The sequence below is a fragment of the Thunnus maccoyii genome, chromosome 10 (genome assembly GCF_910596095.1).
Source record: "Thunnus maccoyii chromosome 10, fThuMac1.1, whole genome shotgun sequence".
Taxonomy (NCBI): Eukaryota; Metazoa; Chordata; class Actinopteri; order Scombriformes; family Scombridae; genus Thunnus; species Thunnus maccoyii.
Genome location: NC_056542.1, coordinates 10,048,063 through 10,075,993, shown reverse-complemented (window position 1 = coordinate 10,075,993; position 27,931 = coordinate 10,048,063). Strand labels below are relative to the sequence as shown.

Sequence of the window (27,931 nt, the reverse complement as noted above, 5' to 3'; positions counted from 1 at the left end):
TCTACTTGATGTAACACAATTAACTATTTATTTCAAATGCACCAAGGTCTTAGAGGCAAGATGCAAGCGGATTTCAGTAGCAATCATTCTTTATGTGTTGCATGTAACCTGTTGTGCGCAGCGACTGTGTGAGACAATGATTGGTCTTGTTTGATCTGGACCAAAACAAATTTGCTGATAAGAGGCAGCTGAGTCTATCACTGCAGGATGCTGGACAGATAAGCTGTAAAATTGGACAAATTAACTGTATAAGCCAGCAGGTTTGGCTTTTTCTACCATGTTCAACTAATGAAACTACAACTACTACAGCCTATAAGACTCAAAGGTAACCAAAAATAATGAATGATTCTGTATAACACTGTTTCATATTATCAATATTTTTTGGTACAGCAGCATGAGTTGCAAGAATTCACACTTCAGTGTCTGTCTTTCTGAAGGAGATGCATGTAGCCTGCTTAAGTCACGTAGTAAGAAAGTTGAGGTTTTAGTTCCTTCCTCTTTCTCAGGAAACCTAGCATTTGTTTGTATTTACATCACTTATGGTAAATCAAGATGTGAAACCCATAGTCACACCCACTTTTCACCACCACTCCTCTATCTCCTCTACTCGCTCTTCAAAAGGCTATTGACATCATACGGAGCAGCTCTTGGCTCTGCTGCCCGTGTTTGTGCTCTTAAACAACACAAGCACCCTGACACTTTGTTCATAACAGCCATGTCGATTGAACTTCAAAGTGGCCCTTCCTGGTGAGCACAAAGCTGATGGAGTCGATGACGGCCAGTTTATTTTCTGGGTAATATCATGCCGTGGTGGCTCATATTAGTGTTTTGATAGCAATACTTCTCAATTAATAATTTCTGTTCATCTGTTATTAATTAATACAAGGGTAATTAGCTGTTTCCTCCACGTTTTATTCTTGGTGAAATATTCAGACACCATGGGACACTAAAACACTCCTTTAAAATCCTCACTCATGTATTTCATTTATAATTAGCAGCTCCATTAATCATTATTGCTCACCCTCATTATTTAACCTCAGGGATACTTAAAAGGGGAAAATCCTGCTGTGAGGGCAATATACTATATCTAATTTGGTAAAATAAGGAATTCATTTTTTAAAGATTGTTTTGATGCTCCATCATTTGGTTTTTGATATTTGAGTCTGATACACTGGCACACCTATAAATCTTTCCACGTCTAGCTTGTATGATGTATGAGACTATTTATTCTTTCTCAGTAACCACACAGATTGCTGCAACACTGTACATCTGAATCCTTGTTCTGTTTTGTGTGCTCTTCCACAAATATCGTCCTGTTGCATCAGCTTTGCCTGTCTTCATTCCCAGTGTCCCTCAGCTCTGAAAAACACCTCAGGGTTGAGGAGCTGCTGCCGCTGTTTAAGACTCGTTCTCACACCACTCAACTTGCCTGATGCTGCTGGGAAAATCCCACCTCTCAAAAAAATTTTTCAATGCACCTTTAACACGTGCCTGGAACCTCCATCTTTGTTTATTTTGTGCACTGAGAAGCACTCAAAACACACTGGGAATAATGAATCAGCCGTGTTTATTGCCACAAGGTTCATCAGTGCCCCTTATTCCTTTCCTACTACAGCACTACTGCTGCTAATATACTGCGAATTCTCCTTCTACTAAAAAATATATTTTTTACTTTTCCTCAGGGCTGTGGTTATCATTGTCATATTCTCTGACTTTTATTTTCTCAGAGGGAGTTTATATCCTACATAAAAGAAAAACAAACAAACAAAAAATGAACTACAAGAACAACTAACAAATGTTTTATAGGCTGGTTTCAGTATCTTAAATTTGCTTTTAGGCCAGCAAAAAATAAAGTATGTAGTATTTCCTCAACAAAATACTATTCCTGGCAGTGTGAATTTTAAAAAAGCACTTAGACCTTCATTTTGGGAAATATAATGAACAGGATATAACTGGACAGTTATATTTTCACAAAAGAGTAATTGAACAATATGAGACATTCAGATTTGGTCCGGGTTTGGTGGTGGTGGGACCTCCCTGCTCCTCCTCATGATAAATTCTTGCAGTTAAAGCTATTAACCAAGTGAGGAAATGTTCAGTGATCCAACCTTGCATGCTTTATATCACACATTCAGCCCTATATATAAGATTTTCCTTTGGCGGTGGAGACAACCTTAATAGGCTCATGTGAAAAATCATATGCTGCCTCTGATATCATTTTAGAAGATGATAAAAAGTAAAATATGGAATGTGAAAATGTAAAATGGGACCCCATCTCTGTTTCTTTTTTGATTTGCTTCTCTTTTTCTTGCCAGGAGGGTGAATTGGCTCAGGCTAATTATTGAAGTGGGTTGTCCTTCAGAGATGAAATATTACCACACATTACAGTAGAAATTATACTCAAACAACATCTTAGAAAATCCCTTATGTCATACTGTAAAACCAGCTCTGACCAGCACTGAATTGCCTTGTCACTGAAATGTACGATATAAATAAACCTATCTTGCCTTTCTTTGGAATACACCAGCTTGCATAATACAATTTGATTGTCCAAATTTCTGTGTGGAATACGAATGTGATGAATCGGTAGAAGGATTTCACACAGGAGCGTGGTTCCTGAAAAATGTTTGACTTCTTGTCACTAGTCTGGGGTGCAGAGTCATGTAGGAAGTTAAAAGAAGATCTTTAAAAAAGATTAATAGCAAAAGGGCAAAAGGAGACAGATATGGTAAAGGGGACATATATCTAATAAGGAGTTAGGTCAGGCGGTGACAAAATATACAAAACTCACAAATGGGAATCAAGTGTTTAAAGACTAAGCTCAACTGAAAGTGCCTCAGAGTGATTTACATACATTAAGCAACATCAAAAGGACTCTTTGTACACCTCTGAGTCGTTATTACTTCAAAAGCTCCTTTCTCTCACTTTGTGAAATTAACCACGGCTACCTGCGCTTCATGCTTCACCTGTTCAAGAGAAAGTTGACCCCGCTGTTGTGATATTAGGCGGCAAATACAAAAAGGCCACTGACCTTTACGTCTCTAGGTGCAGCAGATTTGCTGTGGTGGGCTGTAGAATACAGAAATATCTCACCTCAGGAAGCCTCATCAGCCTCTTTTTTTTATTATTGTGTGCACGGCTATCTAAACAACAGGCCTCTGTTTGGATAACCATATAGCTGGCCCTGCTGCCCTCACCGTATGTTTGGAGGGAGGGATCGTTCTGACAACAGGTCATCTCTTTTGTCAAATGCCTTCCTTTTCCCTCCTTCTCATAATCAACATGCGTCCATGTACAGTGGACACAGATAACTAAATATGATTTAATAACCTAGATCAGACAGGCTTGCACACACCATCCACGCCACTCATACTGCAAAAGAAGGCTAGTTGTTACCACGGAAACCGTGTTTGCATGGGAGATAGATTGCAGCAGTATCTCCCTCATTAACACTGGATGTTTAGATTATCATGTAAATAAGGGGACGTGCCAGTCGACAGCAGGTAGGAGCTGAGGGCTGGTGAACAGAGGAGATCAAATAAAACAGCTGAGCAATCACCACATGTGGGAGTGCCAAGAAACACACAGTGGAATAAGGTAAGCTGCAATTACTCCTTTTTTGAAGTAGTCTTCTACTATATTAGTCTTAAACTATATTAAACTTGGAAGCTTGTGGAGGTGGAGTGGAGGTGGAGTGCGCAATTGAGAAACCACTGCCTCAGAATAAGAGGAAGTCTTCAAGTTGCTTAAATATGTGTCACTTCTGTGTTTTCGTCACACTTAGGATCCGCGAAGAAATTCCTCTGTTGCTTTGTCACTGGACTATAAAAGTTGAGCCTATGTCAGACATTCTCACTTTTAATTGATGCAGCTTTTTACATAAAGGGTAAGGAACTTGCTTTTCTTATTACATTAAGGTCCTTTTAAAATTATTCTATCTTTGTATTTGTTTTATAGATTTTAATAATTTCCTTGCTTCATTATTTATTTTGTATTTTCTTTATAATAAAATGCAGGTATTAAATACAGACATTGTTTAGATTACAAGACCGTGTTGTGAAGTTGTGCCAGCTAAGGCTTTGAGACACTCATTTCCCTCTGTGTAGTCAAGTCATTATGGTTATGAGGGTCATCATTTTCACAACATGTCCAGTATTTGTGCATTTTGCGAGAACAGAGCCTGGGAGTTAATGATAAAGGCATCACTGTAATGTATTTACGACACAGAGGAAGCAATAACACAGTATTACAGTTTGTATAAAAATCCATGTCCCAGACTAAAACGCAGGCTCTTCATTAAGAGAAAATTCAGGCCTACGATAAACTATGAAAGAGGGATAAATAAAAAATAAAGCGAGAATGTAGAAAAGAAAAAAAAAACAGATTACCTCTGGCTTCCTCCTGTGGTCTTTCAGCTTACAGGCTAACATTTAACTTATAAAAAAGTATAGCTGTGCATTCTTAAACCAAATGTCAAGAGGACAAATTGAAATATACTGGACTGCGAAGTGTGGTAATCTCTTTCCGTTCTTGCCCATCAGCAGAGCTCACAGCCCTTGAGGAAACGATGAGTGTTGGTTTATCAGTGGGGACAGGAAAACCAGGCTGTCTCAACGGGTTTGTTCCAGGCTGCTGATCCAGTAAGAAACCTTCATCTCTTGTGGTTCGGACTGCCTGACAGATCAAAATTCCCTGCGCTGAAGTGTCTTCGGCCCCCCCACACCCCACACCGGAGTCAAGGACATAATGTGACACATCTTGATCCCTGGGTGACTGACTGACTTACATCCGAGGCCACGATGCAGGAGTGCCACACTGGTCTGTGTCTGTCTGTCTACATCTTTACCTTTGTGCTGGGCTTCCCGGCCAATATCCTTGCCTTCTACACTTTTTGCATGAAAGTGAGGCAGAGACCCACACCGATCGACATCCTGCTCCTCAACCTGACCATCTCTGACCTCCTCTTTCTCCTCTTCCTGCCCTTCAAGATGCAAGAAGTGATGAACGGCATGGTCTGGGACATGCCCTATATCCTCTGCCCGCTGTCGGGCTTCATCTTCTACATGACCATCTACAACAGCACTTTCTTCCTCACCGCTGTCAGTGTGGAGCGCTACCTGGGTGTGGCTTTCCCCATCCAGCACAGCCTGAAGCGACGACCAGTATACGCTGTCGCCGCCAGTATCTTCTTCTGGATTTTCTCCATTATCCATTTGAGCATTGTGTTCATTGTGCCCTTTATTGGCTCTGAAAGTTCTCAAAACTCTCCAAATGACACATTAGGTCACAATGCCTCAGCTAGCCTTGCCTCAAATGTCGAACAAAGGCGGGTGTGTTATGAGAACTTCACAAAGGATCAGCTGAGGGTCCTTTTGCCTGTGCGTCTGGAGCTCTGTGTGGTACTCTTCTGCATTCCTTTCCTGATTTGCAGTTTCTGCTACATCAACTTCATTAGGATTCTGTCCAAGCTGAATCATATTGACCGGCGCAGGCGCCTCCGGGCCATTGGCATGGCTCTAGGAACGCTACTGGTGTTTGCTTTATGTTTTGGCCCCTATAATGTCTCACACATTGTGGGTTATATTACATGGAAAAGCCCTGGCTGGAGAGACAAAGCCCTGCTGTGCAGTACCTTTAACGCTTGTCTAGACCCTCTTATTTTCTACTTCTCTTCCTCTGCTGTAAGAGGGAATGTGGGGAGGGTGATGGAAGGGGTTAAAAGTCGCCTACACAGGTGCATGTCCTGTCACATGCCCTGGGCCCTGTTGGGGGGAATTAACAAGACTACAAAAGATAAGGAGCACAAACAAGAGGAGATCAATGCTATCTGAGCTGACTGAAGTGGAGCTGTGGGCAACAGCCTTCACTAATTTGTTATTTCCTCATCCCTAGAAGCAGGAAATTAATGCCATGTTTATGTTTTTACACGTGAAAAAAAGGGCTTGGTACACTGTATACAGCGCAGCGTGTCTCTGTTTGACTTTCTCCTGGCGAACTTTCTGTTTGGAAATCAGATAAAGCCATAGAGACAGACTACTTTGAAGAGTCACATTCAAATGAACATTTCTTACACAACAGCAGGATTTCACAAGAGCTCCGTCAATGTAGTCAAGTGTTGTGGAACGTTTTTGGTAGAGAGAGACGCCAGCAAAAGCGAATATCTAAGTAACAGCGTTGGACGTCATATCTTAGCAATAAGAGATAAAGCTTTCCCACCAGCTTCAACAAGGAACAGGAAATGGTCTCTGTTTGTAACAACATGGTGTGTTGAATGATTAAAAAAAAACAACTTGTAAAGTGTGAGATCTGAAAGAGGATGCAAGCATGTTGAAAATGGCAGTGCTTTTTACACCTTTAGAAACACATCTATATGGTTTGCTCTTTTGTCTGAACATATATTTGTATATATTTTGTATTTGTATATTTTGTATTATTGTATTCATGCTATAATTTGATGTGTGTTTATTTATATATCTCATGTAATACAGAACACATGGCAATATTTAAACCATCTGATTTGCAAAAGTAGCATGTGTATGAATGCATTTTATATATGCGGGGGTTGTAATCACACATGACAAACCACAGAAACATTATTTTCATTTTATTTTCATAGATGATCAGCAGCTTCTTTTGAATGTGCAGTAAATTTTATTATGTGTAGATAAGAGTTTATGCTGTGGAAAAGTGAGTGCCGAGAGAGAATGACAAACTAATGACTATGCTATTTTCATAAACAAATCATCTAATAATACATTCATGTAATATTTGACTAATGTATTATTTTGCATGGCAGCGGTCAGGTACTGCAAGTGTCACTCTGTGTGTGTGTTTGTGTGTGTGTCAGAGTGGAGAGAATGACAGATACAATTTATACATTTTTAATATATATAACAACATTCATAAAAGCAGTATGAAATAAAAAAAAGGATAAAAAAGGTTAAAGTGTGAATATTTTTTAAGTTTATTGAACACAAAAGGCCTCTTTTTGACATCAATTATGAGGTTATACTAGATACTGATGCTCTAAATTTAATGGTCATTACTACATGTATTATTTGGCACTCTTGGCAGCGTAAACAAGCCTAAATTAAAAATGAACTTCCTCCAACACGTGAATCAAGATCTCACCCCACACACAGCAAACATAAACAATGCTATCACACAAACAAGCGCTGGCATCAACTGTGATCCTGTTTTGTGAGGATTAGGCCCGTGCGGAGGTTGAGCTGATCACTGTATCTGTTTGACAGGTGGATCATGCATGAAGCATTCATTTTGACACACAGACCCGAGTGAATGCGCAGGCTACCAGCCACTGACACAATGAGCAAATCCAAAAACACGCTAGTCAGCATGCCGCAGTGATAAAGAGTTACAGAGATAAACAGCTTTGATGTGCGGGAAGGAATCGACGTTGCATCAGTGTTTGGAGGATAAAAAAAGACAAGCGGTGAGAGAATCTGAAAAGAACTTTCACAAATGTCAACTATGAGAGGAAGAGAGGAGAGAATCTACGTATACACGACATTTACTCATTCAGAACTATCTGGTAATTCAGGATTAATTCTCATTTTTCTGTGATGTATCTGGAGTTGAATTCATATGTTGTTTGTCAATGGTTGGCCTGGTGAGATGAGCCGCACTGAAGTCCCAGCAGTCCTTTTGTTGTTTTCTCTCCTATTTCATTTCGTGTTTCCTGGAAGACAATAATTGGTTGCTGCGTCAGTGTTGACTTTTTCCTAACAATGTGTGATAGGTCGCGGGGATAAGGCAATAAGAAAAACAGCCCTGTGTGAGTGTGTATACATGTGCATGTGTGTGTACATGATTTGTTTGCCAAAGGCAGAGGAGAATATTGTACTCACATGGCAGACATCATTTTCTCCGCATGCAGAAATGCGTGGTTGCTGTGGAGAGCAAGATCACATAAATTAAATATTGTGGTTTTTTTTTTTTTTTTTTTTTAATAACTTCCTGTAATTCTTGCTGAGAGGTTTACTCACTCACCTTCCAATAACAACAACATAGTCATTGCAGAGAGGAAACACATCTTGAGAATATTCAAGTATACAATCAGCTCGTTAGGGGAGGCATCTGGTGTGCAGAGAGAGAGAGAGAGAAAAAAGGCCAGGACTGATTAGCACTGACTTATCATGTTATTGAGCATGACAGAATTAAATCAGGAAGGTTGAACTGGCTTTGGTTTATGGACATTTGCCTCCTCCCTGGGAAGAGAGGTGTTTAAATATTGATTGGGAAAATCATTAATTTGTTCAAGTATGCAGTATTGCAGGCAATCTGTTGCCTTGGAATGATCGATGTCTGACCCACATTAACAGTCAAGTAGGGCAAACACTGAGCAAGCGTCTTGTGGTATGTGAGGCCCTGTTGTCCCTGAACTCTGTGTCAGTAGGAACTGAGTTATGTGGAAGGGAGTTGCCAATAGACTAGTAAAGTGGAGAAAGTGTTTTGGGTGTTTTCTTCCTGGCCTGTTCAATTTCTGCATAAACAGTGGTAGGTGAGTGGCAGTTGGAGACCTTTCAAGGGTTGGATGGGTTGATTTTTTTTTTTTTTTTATAGCATTAATGAGGAGCAACAGCATCAGAAAATATTTGGTTGTGTGATAAAAATTCAAAAGTTACAAGTGTGTGTACATAAAAACCTTAAGCTGCTCTAATCTTAATTTTCACAGTAACAATTGATCAAAAGACTTGGTGCATTACAAAGCATTTCAGCGTCTTTCAGCTCATTGTCTTGGTTTTCTGGCCTGCAACTTTACTGTTCAGTCTCATTACTCTCACTGTCATTTCCAGATATGGCAGGCAGCTGTTTTCAGCAAAAAGCTCTGATAAACCAGCTCTACCTGCTCAGCACCAAATGGCAAAAAGACAAAATTAGCAACAAACTGGTGAACATACTGTAATGGAGCATTTGGCAGCTATCAAGAGCTAGATATCTCCCTCAGAAGCTGGTGGAGTCCAAAAGCAGGAGAGTAAATTTTTGGACTTACATTTTGGACAGAAACATGATGCCAAATGAATAGTAATGTTGCTCCGTATCTGCTGGATGTATAACTAGGGAACTGTTTCCTAACAAATTTGCCACAGCCACTTTATAAGGTGATAATATGTCAGTGTTACAGCTTGTTGAGTAGCCCCAAGCAGCCAAAAAGTCAGTTATTGCAGGTTTAAGAAGAAAATCAATTACAACTCCCAAAGAGTATTTTGGTAAGAAATGTTGAATCAAAGCGCTCAATTTTGTTGTATGAGCTGCAAAGGCCAGACTGAAGATAAAGGTTATATTTTGTAAAAACCCGATAAGACACTCAGCAGTTTAAATCAGTTCACATTCAGATTCTGGGTCAATGTTAGATGATTTCAGCAACTAGTGTTATTTTTTACATCAAATTGCAATGACAAGACCTCTAAATTTACTACAGCAGTGATTCAGACTTCTAACAGGCCTCCTCTGCATATCAAACGGTGGATATCATAATATTTAGAACCATCTGTCATACCAAACTGACAGAAAAAAAACCTCTCTGGTTTCTGCCATTTTTTTATGTTGAGGAACATTTAGAATATCATTTTGGGAGAACATAAAAATGGGATACAGTTCAACCAATGGGTCCTTCAAATGCACAACTCTATGTCTACATCAATGTATGCAATTTATTGTTCTCAGAAAAGGGCTTGAAAAAATGTAGTGATTCTCCTGATTTTTTGTTTTTTTACCCCAAGTGAAGGAGGCAGTCAGAGCCGTGGTCATGGCAGGATGGTCCTGCACCCCACAGGTGAAGGTGATCCCTGTGTCCAGGGACTGTTTCTGCGGGAGGACAAACACACTAAAGAGATACACTTCCCCGCTGTGGTTGTTCATCACCTGGAAACACTGTGGCTGGTGTAGAGGCATGGAGTTCACCAACCAACCTGAAGACAGCAGGACTCTGTCGGCTGGGCCGTCAGACAGGTTACCGTGAGGGTTGACGGCAGGAAGGGTGCAATTGGTGACTGACAGGTGATCAATGTTGGCTGCTGCGCTCTGGTAAGTCCAGGTGAGGGTGAGATTTCCAGGGTGGAATCCCCCAGTGAGACAGAGGAGAGCCCACCGATCAGTCTCCGGTTTCGGGGGAATCTGGAGGTATATTTTGGGAGCAGAAGGTGGTGCTTGCCGTGGAAGAGGGGGTAAAAAACAAAGTAAAGGCATCAGATGAGATCATTCAGAGTGTAAAACTGGGTCATTGCAGCAGCACATAATCATATACAGCAAGGAAAAATAGGACAGACATATGATAAGAGCAAATGTGGTGGTGTTAGTCATCATGCAGCCATTTATTTAAAAACAAGGGCAAATTAAAGGGAAATGCTTTGATTTAAAAAAAAATGTAAAAATACACAACTCAGTGTATGTATCCGAGACACAAAGAAAAATTATGTAAAATAGTAGATACAGTATAAATTGAAGACATGCACTACATGACAAACAAAAATAAGTGTACTTAATTGCTACTCTGTATTATTCTGAAATCACTATCACTACAATTTCTCCTCCTGCTATTACTAATAAAAAAGCTATTACTATCAAATAAATGTTATAAAATATAATAGTAAAATGGATATATAATGGAATAAATGTGGAATAATACAATTAACCAAGGATAAAATGGGTAAAAACATGCAATATCTGTTGTTATTTGGTGGAGGTAACATTGCATCCAGAGAAAATCAAAGGGAAGCTTTTCTTCTGCATGAAGGATTTCCACATAATAATTTGGCTATCCCTCCCTGCCTTGTTTTCTGGTGAGTTTCAATTCCCTGGGCAAGATCGATACAAGGCACTGCGCATGGTGCCGGGGTGATTATTTCTAGATCTGTCATGAAACTGCTCAAGCAAAAAGATGAACTCTGAGGGAATTTCACATGACTTGAATTTTTATAGATTGAGCCTGGCCGTTCCTTTTATGGTGATGCATGGTCCACACTGATGCTCGTATCGAACTGCCTCACACTAAACGCTGTGACTCTGGTGCACAAAAGATACAAATGAGACATAATTACCAGCATGGCAACATCACCCAAGCACAGCAACCCTAATGAATTGCGGGCATGTCCATTTCTGAAACGAGCAATTTGTTTCTCACCCAAGACGACCAGCTCGGTGCCGTTGCCCTGCTCTGGGTCTTTCTGCAGGACGTTGACCTCGCAGTAATACCGCCCAGAATCCTCCAGTGCTACCTCTGTGATCACCAGGGATGAGGTTTGATTCTTCTCCACAATGCTGTGCCTGGATGACTTTGGGATGAGCTGCTTTTCCGACTTCATTTTGAACCACTGAACCCCATACTTGAGGGATTCAACTTTGAAATGACAGGACAGAGTTGCCGTCTCACCCCGCATCACACTCAGAGCGGGAGGGTACTGTCTAACCCTCAGTCCCTCCAGGGTTGCTGTCAGGGCTAAAGACAGAGCCATTAATACAACGTGTCATACAACGAACTTTTAAAAAGTACAGTCCAGACCTGCAGGTCAACTACAAATACTATAAATGTGTTCTTGCATGGGTAACAGCTGGGAGCGAGATTCGCCAGACAAAGACGATCACACAGAAAACTCAAACAACCAAGAGGAACAAAACTGGCAGTCAATTTAGTATAATTTTACAACGCACTGAACACTTATTGAATGGCTCCCGATGTGATAAACTTCACCTAACAACAAATGCTATTTTTTAATATTTCAACAAAGACTAACACAGACATACTCTAATATGTCATAATATTTTCAACAGCCTTATAATAGTTGTTTGATTGCAGTGACTGCTTGTCCACTTAAGTGTGATGAAGTGATGATTAAGTGCGGTGATGAGATAAACAGATAAGATAAGCAAAACTCTCACCACTGGAGTGCAGACGACAATGACGACCCACCAATGTAAAAAATATGGCCCCAAAATAGACTTGCGGCTTTCTATGTTCTGCTCTTATTTATCAAAAGGAGAGCAGCGGCGAGATTGTAGCTTTAATTCCAACATTTTCCTATAATGTACTGTTGTGATTGATTGCATCAACATTATATTATTATAACAACATATTGTACATTTTATAATGTTCTCTCCAAAGTGAGATAACAAGCATTTTAATATTTTGAAGAAAATACAAGCTAACCAGAGATCGTACAATACTGAAAAATGACCTGTGAGTAACAGTTTTTACAAAGCCAATTTGTGGCTTTGTAAAAACTGTTGCTTATTTTTTATTATTATGGCTGACTTGTATTCAGACTGACCTGGTACTTGGCATGTCAACAAAAGAAGCAAACACAGGTGGGGCAATTTTGCCATGCTGCTGTTGTTCTCCACTCCAAGCTTGAGTGGTGAAATAATTTCTCATGCACTCTTGAGTTTGAAACTCGCTGTGCGAAAAATGTGATGGTGTCAGCTTGTTTTTTTTTTTGTTTTGTTTGTACTCTATGGTTAGAGATGATGGTTGATTAATAGGTCATGCTTCAACAGAAACCTGAATCTCAGAGACTGTCAAGGTGAGAAAATTACATATGTCAGTGTCTTAGCAAACAATTAGGCCCTTGTTCTGCATGATGACGGAAACCACAATTCAACGGGGAGAAACTGCTGCTGACATTGTTCCACAGGTCTTTCTACAGGTTTCTCTTTTACTGTACAGTATTACCGAAGCTCTTTGAATGATCATTCAGTTTTGAGAAATTACATATTACTGGTGAAATGAAACAAAGGTAATATTTTAGTAAAAAGCTTCTTAACATTTCTGTTTACAGCCTTTTATCTGAGAAACAATTTTCAATAATTTACAGGTTTAATAGAAATGTAACTTAAAACAAATCATAACTCTCTAGTAAAAACGAATAAACCTTTATACAATGAAATGCAAAGTAAACATGTTTATTGGATTAGCATATCACTGAAACTGTTGATATAGTACAAAGTTCTTGTTATGTAAATATGTATGTAATATTTTGCTGACTGGCCTAATGAGCTACAGTGTAATGAATTCCGATCTGTATCATATGAGGGGAAAACTTGTGGTGCTACAGTAGGTGTTATCATCATTATCACAGCAAGAAACAGAAGTTTAAAACCTTTGAAGAGTTTGTCTTGAAGGAAAAAAAAAGTCTCTGAACTGAACTGAATAATATCCACTCAGTGAAAACAGTGACTTAAAGGGACATGATGTAATGCATTACTTTGCCTTTTTTGGAGCCAAAGAACATAAAAAAACTAAGCTGACAGTGGCCTGAAGGAAACAATAAAGTCCCATTTTAAAACATTAATAAGAGAGCATACAAAAAATGAGTTTGACAGCCAAAAATTTGCAAACTTGGTGAAGTAATAATTACATGACTGGTATTTCTCAACAACCTTTTACTTTTCAGTCTCAAATTGTCTTTCAAAATGACAACACTTCCTCATTTTTGGTCATAATATAAGTTAAAGTCAGTGTTACCTTTTCAAATCATACATATCTCCTTTCTACTATGTACCAGCCTTATCTACTTATCAAATAGCATATTTAAAATATGTGGGCTAATGCAAAGTCTAGAGTTATTGAAGCCACAGGACACCTGAAGTGTCTTCAGTACATATGTATTCTTAAATATCTAATTGTCTTATTTCACATTGATCTCTTTTTTGGTGGGAAATCTACAAAACTTCCAATAAAGCTTTTGTCAAAACTACCATACAGAAACTATTGTTTAAATGTCATTTCACACAGATTTGAATAGAATACAACTTGATAGTTTTTCCTGTCATCCTTCCTGGACAGATTTAAACAAAGGGAACGCTGCTTAAATTATCTAATTACAATTGATTAAAGCAGATTAGCTCCGAAAAGCCATTATCGACTTGTTTGACAATTAACGTCTGAATATGTGGAACTGTGTTGAAGCTGAGGATAAGGAGACACAGATGTTTGTCATAGACAAGAGGAGCGCAAGTGGAGAGCTGCCTCCAGTGTGTATGGCCTCTAATTTCTAACTAGACCCCTGTAACTAGAAATGAACACTGACAACATAATGACAGCCAGTTTTAATCAAAACAGACCCTGACAAACTACTTAACAATTATTTCTTAATTAAATCAATTCTATCATGAATGATAACAATTGTAATAACATTTGTATCGTTTGTAACTCGTAAAGCAATTTGATATGAAATAGGTATTCTGACAGTGTCAAACTGAGCATGCAGATATTTAAAATAAAAATCTCTGAGACAAGTCCACAACCAGAGGCTGTTTACGCAGCAGGAAGGAAAAAGCAAACTGAAGCAGCTCGCTTGACCTCGCCTCCTTTCTAACCACAGGGGCTAACAAAGACCCACGCTTCCAGCAACACAAACCACACACAATGAGTTCTGTTAAAAACAAAACTGATTTTTATTTTTTTTTATCTCCCTCCACTTGATATCATTTTTAACTTCACTTCATGGATTTTGAAAAAAAAAAAAAAAAAAAAAAAAAAGACACACTCCAAAATAAAAGTCAAAGAAGACAAGTTCAGCAACTAAATGAATCAAAAAGAAGTACAATCATCGCTTCACAGCACTGAACATCTGTCAGGGTGGAAGACAAATGTTTTGTTCCTTTTGGTGATTTTTTTTTCTCTGTCTTGTGTGTTTACATTGATGAGATCTTGAAAAATGTAACAAATGCCTGTAATCCAGGTCGGCATTATGAATGAACCAAACATCCCTGCCCTGTGCAGATCAGAGGATCACATGCACATGGATGCACATGTACTGTTAGATGCTGGAATGTAAGACCCCTTGAATTACTAATGTTCATTGTGGAGCTCAATACACACTTACAAACACACACACAAGCACACCATTTATATCAGCGACATCAGAGTGGGCAAACGTGGAGTACTGAGGGGCGGGAGGGCAGAAATTTTACAGATAATCACCACACACACACACACACACACACACACACACACACACACACACACATACTGACAATAAAAAAAGCAGTTGCAGGACAGGGAGAGGAAGGATGAAGGAAACTAAATGTGTGTGTGTGTGTGTGAGGAGAGAAAGAAAGAGGGAGAGAGCAAGAAGGAAAGAAGGCAAGAGAAATTGGTTCCACATTCGACACTAACCTAAGCCAACTCATTCCCTCAATTATACACGGTGAGTTCTCTTCTGGTAAAATTTGTTATTAGTTTCCAAATGAGACATTTTCCATTACTCTGCAATGTGGGATCCTGCAGTCAGTTCACTTTTATTGCCCTCTTGAGGCACACAGCACATGACCAGTCCCTATCATACATCCTGTCATGTATTCCAGCCTCAAGCGCACCTTACACGGTAATAAGACACTTGTAGCCTGCATTGGTGACTCCACCGCATCCCCAGCATCCCCTACCGTCTCATAACTGCAATATAAATCAGCACAAAAACACTAGTTGGTGCTGTCACTTGTGAAAGAAATCCGAGTTTCCCCTGTCAGCTCTCAGCACCACAACCAATATTTACCCCTTGGTTGATTGACAAGGAAAATGCCAGGCGTGGGCTGGTGATTCAGAGGGGCCAAGTAATGGGACTCTTTCTATGTTGGAGATGTGTGGTAGGCGACTTAATGACTAGGGGAGATGTGGTGGGCGAAATGCTTCCATTGTGTTGCTTGGGCTGTGTGAGCATTGCTGTTGCTCAACTGGTGGAATGCGACTCACTGTTAATTAGCCAGACGCTCCTGTTCTTAGAGAGGTTAGTGATTGACAAGACACCATCTGTGGTCGCAGTGAGGAAGAGGGCGAGGCTGGCAGCTTTGTTGCCCAACATCTTTGCTGCAAGCTGCGGTTTTTAAATACATTATACATTACATTACATAATTAATGGAAGAACATAAAGTGTATCAGTAAGGTGTTGGGCCACCGGGTGCTGCCAGAACAGCTTCAATGCACTTTGGCATTGACTCTACAAGTCTCTGGAACTCTTCTAAAGGGATGAAACACTATTCTTCCAAAAGATATTCCCTCATTTGGTGTTTTGATGATGGTGGTGGAGAGTGCTGTCTAACCTGTCTGTCCAAAATCTTCTAAAGGTTTTCAATTGGGTTGAGATCTGGTGACTGTGAAGGTCATAGCATATGATTCACATCATTTTCATACTCATCAAACCATTCAGTGACCCCTTGTGCCCTATGGATGGGGGCATTGTCATCCCGGAAGAGACCACTCCCATCAGGATAGAAATGTTTCATCATAGGATAAAGGTGATCACTCAGAACAACTTTGTATTGATTTGCAGTGACCCTTCCTTCTAAGGGGACAAGTGGACCCAAACCGTGCCAGCAAAATGCCCCCCACAGCATAAAATAGGCACCCGATCCCCTCACTGTAGGGGTCAAGCATTCAGGCCTGTACTGTTCTCTTGGTGTACGCCACACATGCACTCACTCACTTGTCGAGAATATGGTGACTCATCTCACCATATCCCTTTTTTTTCCACATCTCTGTAGATCTGCGCCTATGTGTTTTGCACCACTGAACTCTCAAATGTGCTTTCATCTTTGTAATGATGGGTTTATGTACTGCAACCCTAGCATAACATCCCTCTCTATGTAATTGTCGACGGACTGTTCTTGCTGACTCAGTCTGATCACGTCATGCATTGACATTCTCAGTCACCTGGGGAAGAGTTGCTCTTCTGTTTTTCCTTAAATATCGCACTAACGCCCAAGCAACACGGTCATCAAATGTGCACTGTCGACCACGATTTCTGACCCTATTTACTGATGTCTTTCCCACAGATCTAAATGCAGATATCACTTTAGTTACTGTTCCTATTGAAACACCAGCCAGCTGAGCAGTCTTTGTGACTGAAGCTCCTGCCATCCGTACCCCAGCAATGAACCCTCTTTCAAAGTCACTTAGATCTTTTCCTCTTGCCATCTTGATACAAAATTAGAATCAGCTGGGCCTGCTCAGCATTTTTATACATACCACAGAGCATGATTGGATGTTAATTGCTTAATTGTACCATGCAGTGCACCTGTGTGGAAGCATCTGCATTTGTTATGTTTCTTCACTCATTTATTCAGGTTTTTCCTTTAATCTGTCACCCATCTGTATATATAGAACACCTGAATGAATGATGCTTAAGGAAAATAAAAGTGTCTATCTATCTATCTATCTATCTATCTATCTATCTATCTATCTATCTATCTATCTATCTATCTATCTATCTATCTATCTATGTGATTAACAAAACTGATGTCATTCTGAACACCTGAAGCATGCTTGTGTGAAGCATGTTTCGTCATCACCGTCCTGTCTAGCATGCTGTATAAGCTACTAATGCACTCATTAGCTGTGGTAATGGAAAAGTACTGGGCCTTAATAGACTTGCAACATTGACTTTACCCATGAGAACTGAATGAGCCTGTAGATAGTTGGTAAACAATGGATAATTAGGATAATATATGGGAATTAGACGTGCTTTGCTGTAAAGGATGCAAGCAGTGGATGTAGAACAATGATAATCATTCATATATAATCGTCACTCTGCGTGGCATATCCTTTTGGTATACTGACTCTGGTGCTGCAACATCTGCAGTTTCTAACATTGTTAAATTATAATCTTTAACATAATTTCTTACCATTGCACTGCGGTCTCATACCTTATCTTTGTGTATTTTACATACAAGCATAAGCCTCTAGATACACAGTATCAATAGCTGCTGACATCGGCAACTGCAAAATGATTCAGGTTACATCTCTGTCATCAATAGTGACATATAATGTAACGCTATGTAACAGCACCCTCCAAATTGCACATACAGTGTGAAAGCCCGGTGAGTTTATATGGTTAGCACTATATTATGTAGAGAAACAAGCAGCAAATACCAGCCTGAATTGAATTGAAAATAAAAGCAAATGATTAATTCTTCATTCCCTGGATCCGAACCATAGCTCTGAACACATAGTTTACTGAACTGATATTACAGCTTGCCCAAATAGTTTCAGAGAAGGGCTTAAAATCGATGCGCAATTAGGGGTGTCTTGTATCAGGCATGATGAATTATGCTCTCTGTTCTAAGGCTGGTCTATAGACACTTGATCAATTCAGCTTCTGGCGACCTGGTAAGGCAGGCTGGGGAGAAATTGCTCTATTCCAAAGCCATTCAGTCGAATGTATTGATTAACCATTGCATTCTGAATTGAAAGTCTGTCCAGGACCTGTTCTATGTAGCAAAGGTGTTGTAGGAAAGGCTCCAGCGAGAGCCTGCCATATATAAAACAAAGAAAGAACAGTAAGAAAGTACATTCAAACTGGGCTTACGCAATCCTGGCTTTAAAGCACCTTAATAATTTCACTATTTCACTGCAACAGTTCAGAGACAATGTGCGGTATCTGTCCCTACACCCTAAAGAGCTTAATTACCTGACTCTTCTCAGCAAAGGCACAGTGCTCTGAAACTGTATTTCAGTATTTTACAAACCCTGTTCCTAAAATCCATTTCATACCACTGTGCTGATATGTTAACAATCAATAAAAAAATAAAAAAGTGCCATTCATTTACAACTATATCAATTCACCTCAATTTCCAGCTTTCACACATGCAAACCCATTAATTAAATCTCATCAGGAACAAGAAAACAAACAAAAATATAGCTATCAAAGTGCAAAAAGCAATGCACTGTAAACTGGCACAACGTGCTAGTTTTGTGAGATCCAAACAACTGTTTCATGACACCTTATTAACAAAGACTCTGTAAACAGATCATTGTAACCTTCAGCTGCATGAGCCAATCAACACTTTCTCATCAGGGTGCACCGGATGTAATTAGGGGCCGAGCAAATGTCTCGTTTATATCACTGTAAACTCACTGAACCCCGGCTGGGGTGTTATTTATACACTTGAAGTAGGCCAGACTGTGTTTGTGATCAAGGCTATGTTAATGCTATTCATATTACATAGTGCAACCATAAATAGTGTGTGTGGTACACCCTCCCCTGGGAAAGACCACAGTGCTCAAGTTTGGAAATGCAATATGAGTGCTTGTCTGTCTCCTTCCCCTAAATGGAGAGTTCACTGTCTGGTTAGTGTCATCCCATCTCCCTGTGGCCCTCAGCTTTTGGATTTGCATTGTCAGGGTATCCTCCCACAGGCCCACCGGACCAGTTGCTCTCTCAAAAGCATCCTCATCTACCCTCATGTATGTGCACTCAGGGGAACTGCTGCCTCCTTGCCCACACCCTCTTCAGTCCTCCTCTCTGGCACCAGAAGTGTGAGTCATTTACATACATCATGACCCGTGAAAACATGTTCTTTTGCTGCTTGTTTGTACAAATTCCCACATTCTGTTTATCACCACCCAACGATTTCAAGTCATATTGCCCGAGTTCCCCTTCATCTGGACCCTTTACCCATAAACCTGAACAAAACATACAATGTTAGCTTGTTTTTTTTTTTTTTTTTCAAAATCCACCCATACACGAACATTAACGTGCTTTTTTCAAACCCACATTGAGAAACATGACAGAATGTTTTTTGTCCGTGTTTTTTTTTTGATCTTTTCTTCTGTTTTTTGTTCTTTTTCTTCATCAAGGACAGATTATGTACATACAGATGTTATATGCCACTGACAAATCCAGTGGGATGCTGACATGGAACAATGTACAGTATGTGAGTGTGAAACAGAGAAAAACAACATAAAAGACAGCGATACTGAGAGGATGAAAAAGTGAGACAGAAAAAAGAAGCACTGACCAAACGACCTGCTCTTGTGCTTGAAATGGAATCCGTCATTATTTTTGGAGCAACAAGATGCATGCACAAACAGTGTGTGTTCTGTAACACAGACAACCCGACTACATTGCAGAGGGCAAGACTTTTTGAGTACAACATGTAGTGTTTTAGATTAAGGGCCATTTAAACAGAGCTTCACAATCATTTCAGAGTACTGTACACAGTAAAAGTACAACAACAGACTTATTTGATATATCTTGTTAATGGCAATTTTTCAGATATTACACCACGGCTTTAACCATATCTGATACCTCTTGCACAGTAGAGTTAGGGGTTATTGCTGGTTTGAAACAAAATCAAACAAAACACATTCAGACAACTGATTCAATACTGAGTAACTCCCCTTTAAGGCTGCAGTAGTCAGGGTTCAGCTGGGATAAACTCATCTCTCCGTGCAGGCTTGTTGTGGCAAATTTGCATATAGTCGCTGCATGTGAGTGAAACAGTGTTTCAGCGGAGAAATGAGTGCCACTGTATTGAAATACGGGCTTACCTCCCACTGTTTGTGCTGTGTGGGGGAAGTGGCTGGATAATTGTGCCATGGGGGTTTTGTAGTGCCCATGCCTGCATGTCACAGGTACACATTGGAGGGAGTACTGGTGCACCGAGGCAAGGTTGTCCTTGAAGAGGATTCCTGTCAGTGGCAGGATTGAGCTTGATTTATGGGGGCCATCGCTGGCTGGCAGGAGGGACAGGTGGAGCCCGGGCTCCTTCACTTAGCCAGCCACAGGTAATGGCTAATTACATCTTTATCTGCCTGTGGCCCGGCCGGACAAGAACTGACTTATGCCCACGACCAGAGATTGACATGGTTCCAAATCATTTATCTAGCTGGTCGTAGAGAGACACTATGATAAGTGGACAAATATGCTGTATATGTGTGTGTAATGCAGTTCACAGCATGACAAAAAAGTCCAATACATAAACTGTTACAAATTATAAATTACATCATCATTCACTGCTTCTGGACTCGGATGACATAATCCCTCAGACTGTTTCAAATGTGTTTTTAAAAAGCTTGTCATGGCAAAATAGAGCACATCGAAAACTTTACATCTTTTTTTTGTTTGTTTTTTCGCTGTAGTTGTTCAATGTGTGTGACTTCTCAAGAGTTAAGTACAAAAATTATTTTCCCACGCACGGCTCATTACCATCAGATTTTGTTCACTTTTTTTTTCTCACATGGAATTACTATTCATAGTTATTCAAATACTTATTAACATCATCATCATCGGTAGTATTATTAACACCAAAAAAGTAAAAGCAGGTAACCTTGCAGAGTAAAACAGACACAGTGCGGGGAGGGAGGGAGGGAAGGAGGGAGTGTAGGGAGTATGGACTCACAACAGGAACATCTCTAACCGGTACATGCTATCAACAAGCGACAAAGAGGATGGAGCTGCAGCTTTGAAACAGAAGATATTGTTGTCACTGGACAGTCTCTTGCTGCTTCAGAAGACTGGAGCATAGTTGAGGCAGGTGGGAGATGTCGTTCAGCGCCAGGCAACTTGAGGTCGCTGGCGTGGCCTCTGTACTGCATATATTTACACTGGGTAGGAAGAAGGGGGCTGGGGGGGGGGGGGGGGGGGTTGACACGGAGCAGAGAACACTATAGCGATGCGAACAGACAGAGCACGTTGAACAGAGGGGAGTGGGGGATAAAAAGGTTTGGGTAGTGAGGGGGTCTACATGCGCAACCTTGGTATAAATCCCCCCCAAATTACACAAGGGGGGAGTTAAGACGGATGCCGACACCACCCACCTTTTTTTTTTATACATTTTGACATCATTCATAGCAGGTTCACTGCTACACGGTTAAAATTAAAAAGCCATACATGTGTGTGTGTGAAGGTGTCTGTGTGTGTGTGTGTGATCAAAGGGTTCACATGGCCACCAGTTGGACAATTTTCAAAAGGTCACATGACCGCCAGTATTACATTATAACTATCATTTCATCCACCATAATACTGTGATTTATATGAATCATTTCCATAAGGCAAACATTGTAGGTCAGTCATTAGTCTATGTAGAATATTACATAAATGATCGTCCAGTTGTTAGCTATTCTCTCATTGTCTATTTTCTCATTGATCACTGACACAATAATCATTAATATACACTCTCTATCAACATCAGCCCAGTGGTAATAATGAGGGGGACGCAATGTGAGGGCGGAAGTACCAAGTCAGACAAATCTGCAAGGCATTCTGGGAGACTGAAAGAGAGAGACAGACTGTAAGTGTGTGTGTGAGAGAGAGGAGAAGAGATGATGATGATGATGATGATGATGATGAGTTGACCTCGAAATTGAATTGAGGGTGCTGGGGTTTTAGGGAGGGGTGGGGGTGATGTGGTCGTGTGTTTGATGCAATGATTCAATGGCTCCTGGAATAATGCATATTCTTTTTGTTCACAGTGATGGGTTCGTAATTAAAGAATTTCATTTCCTTCTTCCTTCCGCAGAGGGGGAGTGAGGGAGGGAGGGAGGGAGAGGGGGGGGCTTTCAGGGACGTTTAGGGACAATTCCAGTTGAAGCTCGATCTTTACACCTTCAGCAGAAGAATAGTGGAGAGGGAAACCCAAACACAGATGCCGACGTTCATCCCTGCTTGTAAACCGGTTCCTCGCCCCTGTATGGCCCCCGGTCCTGCACAAAGACAAAAGGACCAAAAAGAAGAGAGGAGGGAAAGAAAAGTTAAAAACACACAGAAAGCTACAAACACTGCCAGATGTAAATGGTCTCTGTTTGTGTAGCTTGTGTAATCATTTACAGATATCACAATTAATTACCTAAATGAATTCTTATACCTTGGTATAATTATTGCAAACAATTAAAAGTTAGCTTGTGTTTTGCGATAATGATAATGTTTCTTAAAGTTAGAACTACATTCTCCATAATCCAACAGCTGTATACCCAACCATCTGCAACTGTTCTCTATAGTGTTGTTTTTGGGGGTGGGCTTTCAATATCCACAATCCTTTTTTATATGATGAAAATCATAATGACATATTTACTCTAGCTATCAAAATGCCCTTGTGTTGTTGTATTTGGGTTTATGTGGGTGTATTCTTTTTTTAAATTATTTTTTTAAAATTTAAATTGTGGTGATGTGTTTTTGGATTTGGATTTCAGGATTTTATTGTTAGTTTTACTTTGAATGTATTGTGCTTCTTTATGTTTCTTTGTCCTTTAACAGCTGGGGACCATGTTGGAAATAAGTGTTTTCACTTTAACATGTTATCCCTTGGATTTTATTTTTGTGTCTGTAATCTGTAAGGTAAATAAATCATATTGTATCTCATCACATCATATCAAAATGACTGTGCATTTAGACCCCATTTAAGACATTTCTGTACTTAAACTTGACTATTATGTTTCTGTAGTTTTCTGTTATTTATACATTGTTATGATGTTGGATATCCATGTTTAACATGGTCAAAGTTCTATGACGTGAGGTTAACATATGTAGAAATGCTACCTGCCCTGAACGATTAATTTGCAACAGTTTTTTCTATCTTGCCAACAAGCTGACGTCACCTCCTCACACATGCCCACAAACAGCCGTCCATTCTGCAGCCTTTGTTGCCAAGGTTGTTGCTAAGGTTTTTCCATGTGATGTTTGCATCGTCCTCTCACATCTTTTGGAACGGTTTCTGGCTCTGATATTTTGACTTGTCACACTGTGAAACTAATAATGTTAATAATGGCTCTGTTCCATTTAAGTGTGCCAGAAAGCAAAGCCAGTGAGCCAGGATGCACAGTAACAGCATCCTGGCACTAGAACACCTAAATGGACTGCAGCCAATATTAATGTTATTAGTTACACTTGTGTTCAAAACATTAAAATATCCACCATGAGAAAGTTTTATTGAATTTCTTAATTCTGTAACAGGTTCATCTCAAGGTACAAAACCATGAAATGTGGGAGTTAACATATTATAGACCAAGGCTGACGTTTTTACTCGTCAAGCACAGGTGAAACTAATAACATTAATGATGGCTCTCTTCCCTTAAGGTGTGTCAGAAAGCCAAGCTCCAGAGCCCACATGCAAATACAGGCACCCTGGCACTGGAACACCTAAATGGAATACAGCCTGTTAATCAATTAATATTATTAGTTACACCTATGTTTGACACGTCAGGATTTTCCCCGTGTGCATGGTCTATTTAATTTCTTTATTAACGTGGTTGATCCCAAGTCACAAAGCCATTAAATGCTGGAGTGATGACCTGAGAATGGTTCTCCAGAAAGCAAAACAAAAATCAATATTATCTTATTCAATATTATCCAATATACCATCAAGAATATCTTATTTGGATATGGAAATTACATCATGCTCCAAAGGACAATTACAAGAAACCTTAATTAACCTTCTCTCTTCCTTTTTTTGTACCAGTGGGCCACTGGGCAGTTTTATGTATAATATAACAGTGTAGAGTAAAAGCTAATCCATGCTGCCAGTGGTCTCAGTAATGGGCTCATTGGTTGAGACAATAATGTGCCAATTTTGATGTGATTGTGGGTTGTTGATATTAAAATGCTACATGTGGCAACTTTAAAACGGAGAACAGAGGGATACAAAAGCAGGGAAATGAAGTCAGGGGAGGCAATGACAGTGAGGGACAGTATATGAATAGAAATGCCACAAAAGTATCAGATTATGGTCCGATTTTCCGTGCCCGGTCCAGAACAGCAAGGGGGTTTGTTGTGTTCTAATGATAGCAGGAGGAGATTAGGAAGGAAAGAGGAGGCAGAAGGACAGATGATGGAGAGATAGGCTGACAGAAGTGGCAGCGGTGGTGGAAAATGAGAGCAGGAAGATGTATGGGTCTGACGGTAGAGTGAGTCATTGAAGGGAGACTGGCCGAGATAATGGGTAAAGGAATGAAAGAAGAAAGGGGATAGATGAAGGACTCACTTAAGATGGTAATGCCGAATGCACTAAAGGGGGGGAGGGAGGGAGACGGGAAATGGAAGGGTAGGAAATCGCTCATTGGGGACGGTTAATGTGAATTGGGCTTGGAGAGAAATGACAACTTCTTGGGTAACGGGACAGAGCAGAGCAACCGTCTGTGTGTGCTTGCATGTGTGTGCATGCAGGAATGCGTACGGACGAGAGATGGAGGGTAAGAGCATGAACGAAAGAGAGAGAGAGATGGTAATATAGGCAAGCAAAGCTTTAATGGGGCGGAGAATAATGAAAATGGGGAGAAGGAGGGAGGAGAGGGCTGAGAAAATGCTGTGCTGTGGGCAGAGCAAAAATGAGAAGAGGGAAAAACAGTGTGTCATTGCGTCTGTATCGTTTTGTGTGTCTCGAATGTGCGTCTGTTCAAGCTCTTGCATGTTTGATTGATAGTTACATGAGACAAATGTCAGCGCATTTGTGTATTTTTGAAAGCCAGGGTTTGCATACATGCACACTGTGTCACTGTGTGCGTGCGGCTGCATGTTGTTCTGTGTGATAACTTACGAAAAAGCAGCATGCTGGCGTTGGAAGCCCCCAGACGGTTCGAGGCAAAGCAGGTGTAGTTGCCAAAGTGTTTCTCTGTCACATTGGTGAACAGCAACAGCGAGCGCGTCTTCTCGTTTTTGATCCTCAGGGTGTTGTCACTCTCTACCGGCCTGGGTGGTAGTGGTGGGGGAGCAGGAGTGAAGGAAGAAAGCGGGAAGAAAATGAGAAAAAGAGTGTGACAGAAAAAGAGATAACACAACATAACATCACACCTAGTGACTCAGCCCACATAAGAGGATTTTTTCTTCGTCTCTCCAGAGACGACCACACAACATAGCTCCCCTGCACACATCGGCTGTGTCTCACCTTTTACTAATAGTGAAATCTAACAGTCCATAAATAACAGATACCTCCTGCTGGGGCCCATTACACTCTATTAACAGCTGTCTCTGGCTGGCAAAAGTTTGTCTAATTACTTCTGTGTCTTGATTTGCCTGATGCCAAATCAACTCTTCTACGCTCTCTGGGACCTTTTATAAACATGGAAGGACAGTTTATGTGTAGGTAATAGAGAACAAATAGGTTTCCAACAAGCTAATATTTCATCACTCCAGAGATGGCAAAAACATACATGATTATCTCAAACCTATACTAATATCAGAGGCTAGGCGAATGGGTGGCTGCTGAGACTATGTCCATATAGCAAACTGGCTGAATCTGAAAATGCTGTTTATGTGTGAAAACTACAAGCTGTTTTGGAGCATTTTTAGAAAGAGCTGTGTCCACATTGAAGTGCCAAAAGAATATGAAAAAATGGCTAAAACGTGTCTTAATTTTCTATTCATTTCTATTAAACATCCATAGCCAACATCTCCTGTAGTAAGAAGAGGGACAGGTACAGCCTGGTTACTCTGCTGAGTCTCAGCTAGTTAAACCTCTGTCCTGTTCCCATCTTTCTGTTTCAGCTGTAAGACAACTGATGAGTATCAAACGGTGATTTGATTGCGGCTCATCAATGCTACCTGTTAATCAGGCAAACTGTTATTCCTGGGCTGCTGCACTGAGACATCGACCAATCAATACCAAGATCACAAAATAAAGACAAGTGCAGGTTAATGACAACACCTGTATTGTGTGATTGGCTATATTGACATTTAAAATGAGCACTCACAGAGTAGTTTAGAGGGAAAAGTCGTCCTCTTAAAGGGGACATATCATGCTTTTTGTGATTTACTGTCATTTATACACTATTATAATGTTGCATGTTAAACATGGTCAAGTCAAGTTCCAAAACTTGAGGTGAATGTATTAAAAATGCCACCTTTAAGTCAAAAGCCAGGGCTTCATCCTCCTCTGAACACTGTTTTTAAAGTTACCTCTACTTCTAATTCAAACTGATGAAGATTGTTCGTACGTGCCCACAGATGCCCTTTAGTCTTTGTTCCTAAGGTTGTTTCATGGGCTTTTTGCATCATCCACTTGCATATTTCAGATCAGATTTGGTCTTGAACATGTATTTGAGGAGCTTATATTTCGAGTAAAGTACAAGAAAAAGAAGCAAAATCTGACTTCTATTGTTTGTCTATGTAGCCTCTGGAGCTAGCATAAGTCTGCCAAAATGCAGCTTCTGGAAGCTAACCAATCAGAACAGAGTGGTCTCATCAAGACGGGGGCCTTAAAGAGACAGGAGCTAAAGAGACAGGAGCTAAAACGGCCTGTTTCAGACAGAGGCTGAACTGAGGAGCTGCATGTAGGACCAGTATAAGATAAATTGAACTGTAAATCATGCAAACATCATAGATTCAAAAGCTCAGTTTTCAATGTCAACACTGTACACACTGATATGCAAGGCCACTGTTTTTGGATTTATCCACTCTGTAGAGTGCTCTGCTCCATTTTGGGTGTAAAAAAACAAATGCTTAGTGTGGATCAAAGGCCACTGAGAGAAAAACACATCTAGCTGTTTTACTGTGGACATGGTCCAAGTATCCAATTAGCACTGAAATCTTCTGTGGTCTCACCTGTGGTCATCCCTGTACCACTCGAAGGAGGCTGGTGGTACTGCCATGGCTTCGCAGCGCAAGATAGCTGTCTTACCCAAATGGGCTGGCATGTTCTTCATATCTGTGATCATGGGAGGGTCTGGCAAAAAAAAAAAAAAAGGGGGGAAATGATGGCGGGAATTCAGCAATTAACTGCCTTCACTGAGAAGTGAATTCAAGTCAGCCCTGGTTTTGCTCCCAAGGTTGAAAAACCACCTGAGAGTACAAAATTAAGACGTATGAATTCATACATAATAATGTATCTACAGTATTTACATATATCATTAATACATCATTATACCATAACAAGGGAGGGTCAGCAGTGTGACTTGAATTATCACCACTGTTGCACAGAGAGGAGTACTTACAGTTGACTGTGACCTTGACCTTGCGCTGATCTGGTGGAGCTACTCCATTGTTGGTGATGCATTCATAGTCCTCGGCCTGCTGCCTCTTGATCTCCGTGATGTCCAGAAACTCCCCCTCACTCACCAACCCATCTAATGGCATAAGGTAGAGGTCAGAGGTCACTATATATCAAAACCAGGCAACTGATTTAAGGTTCACTACTTGAGATACTGGTGCAGGTGGACTGAAAAGACACAAATTCTTACAGATAACATGATTTAAGAGCATGAGGGACA

The 27,931-nt window shown here is 40.4% G+C and overlaps 2 protein-coding genes across 4 annotated transcripts in view; one reads left to right on the top strand and one right to left on the bottom strand.

Annotated features, from left to right (window-relative positions):
• The first annotated feature begins 3,796 nt into the window (after positions 1-3,796).
• LOC121905721 (free fatty acid receptor 3) lies at positions 3,797-6,877 on the top strand. 2 transcript variants are annotated; one of them, XM_042424191.1, is made up of 2 exons: positions 3,797-3,886; positions 4,545-6,877. In XM_042424191.1, the coding sequence occupies exon 2, from the start codon at positions 4,800-4,802 to the stop codon at positions 5,829-5,831; it is 1,032 nt and encodes a 343-aa protein (XP_042280125.1). In that variant the 5' UTR covers positions 3,797-3,886; positions 4,545-4,799; the 3' UTR covers positions 5,832-6,877. The 2 variants fall into 2 exon arrangements, with proteins under 2 accessions (XP_042280125.1, XP_042280126.1); XM_042424192.1 differs by having other exon boundaries at positions 4,542-6,877.
• A 14,492-nt stretch (positions 6,878-21,369) lies between these two features.
• iglon5 (IgLON family member 5) overlaps positions 21,370-27,931 on the bottom strand; it is a 97,907-nt gene continuing 91,345 nt past the window's right edge. Inside the window, exons 5-8 of one of the 2 annotated variants that reach the window (XM_042425279.1) lie at positions 27,656-27,787; positions 27,267-27,387; positions 25,264-25,415; positions 22,244-22,438 (exon numbers count right to left, since the gene is read on the bottom strand). In XM_042425279.1, the coding sequence (XP_042281213.1) occupies positions 22,335-22,438; positions 25,264-25,415; positions 27,267-27,387; positions 27,656-27,787 (509 nt within the window). In that variant the 3' untranslated portion in view covers positions 22,244-22,334. Of the gene's footprint in view, positions 22,439-25,263; positions 25,416-27,266; positions 27,388-27,655; positions 27,788-27,931 lie in introns of both variants that reach the window. The other variant, XM_042425280.1, reaches the window with a different exon arrangement.

Coding starts and splice junctions, on each gene's coding strand:
- LOC121905721 (XM_042424191.1), top strand. CDS start 4,800: ATGCAGGAGTGCCACACTGGTCTGTGTCTGTCTGTCTACATCTTTACC.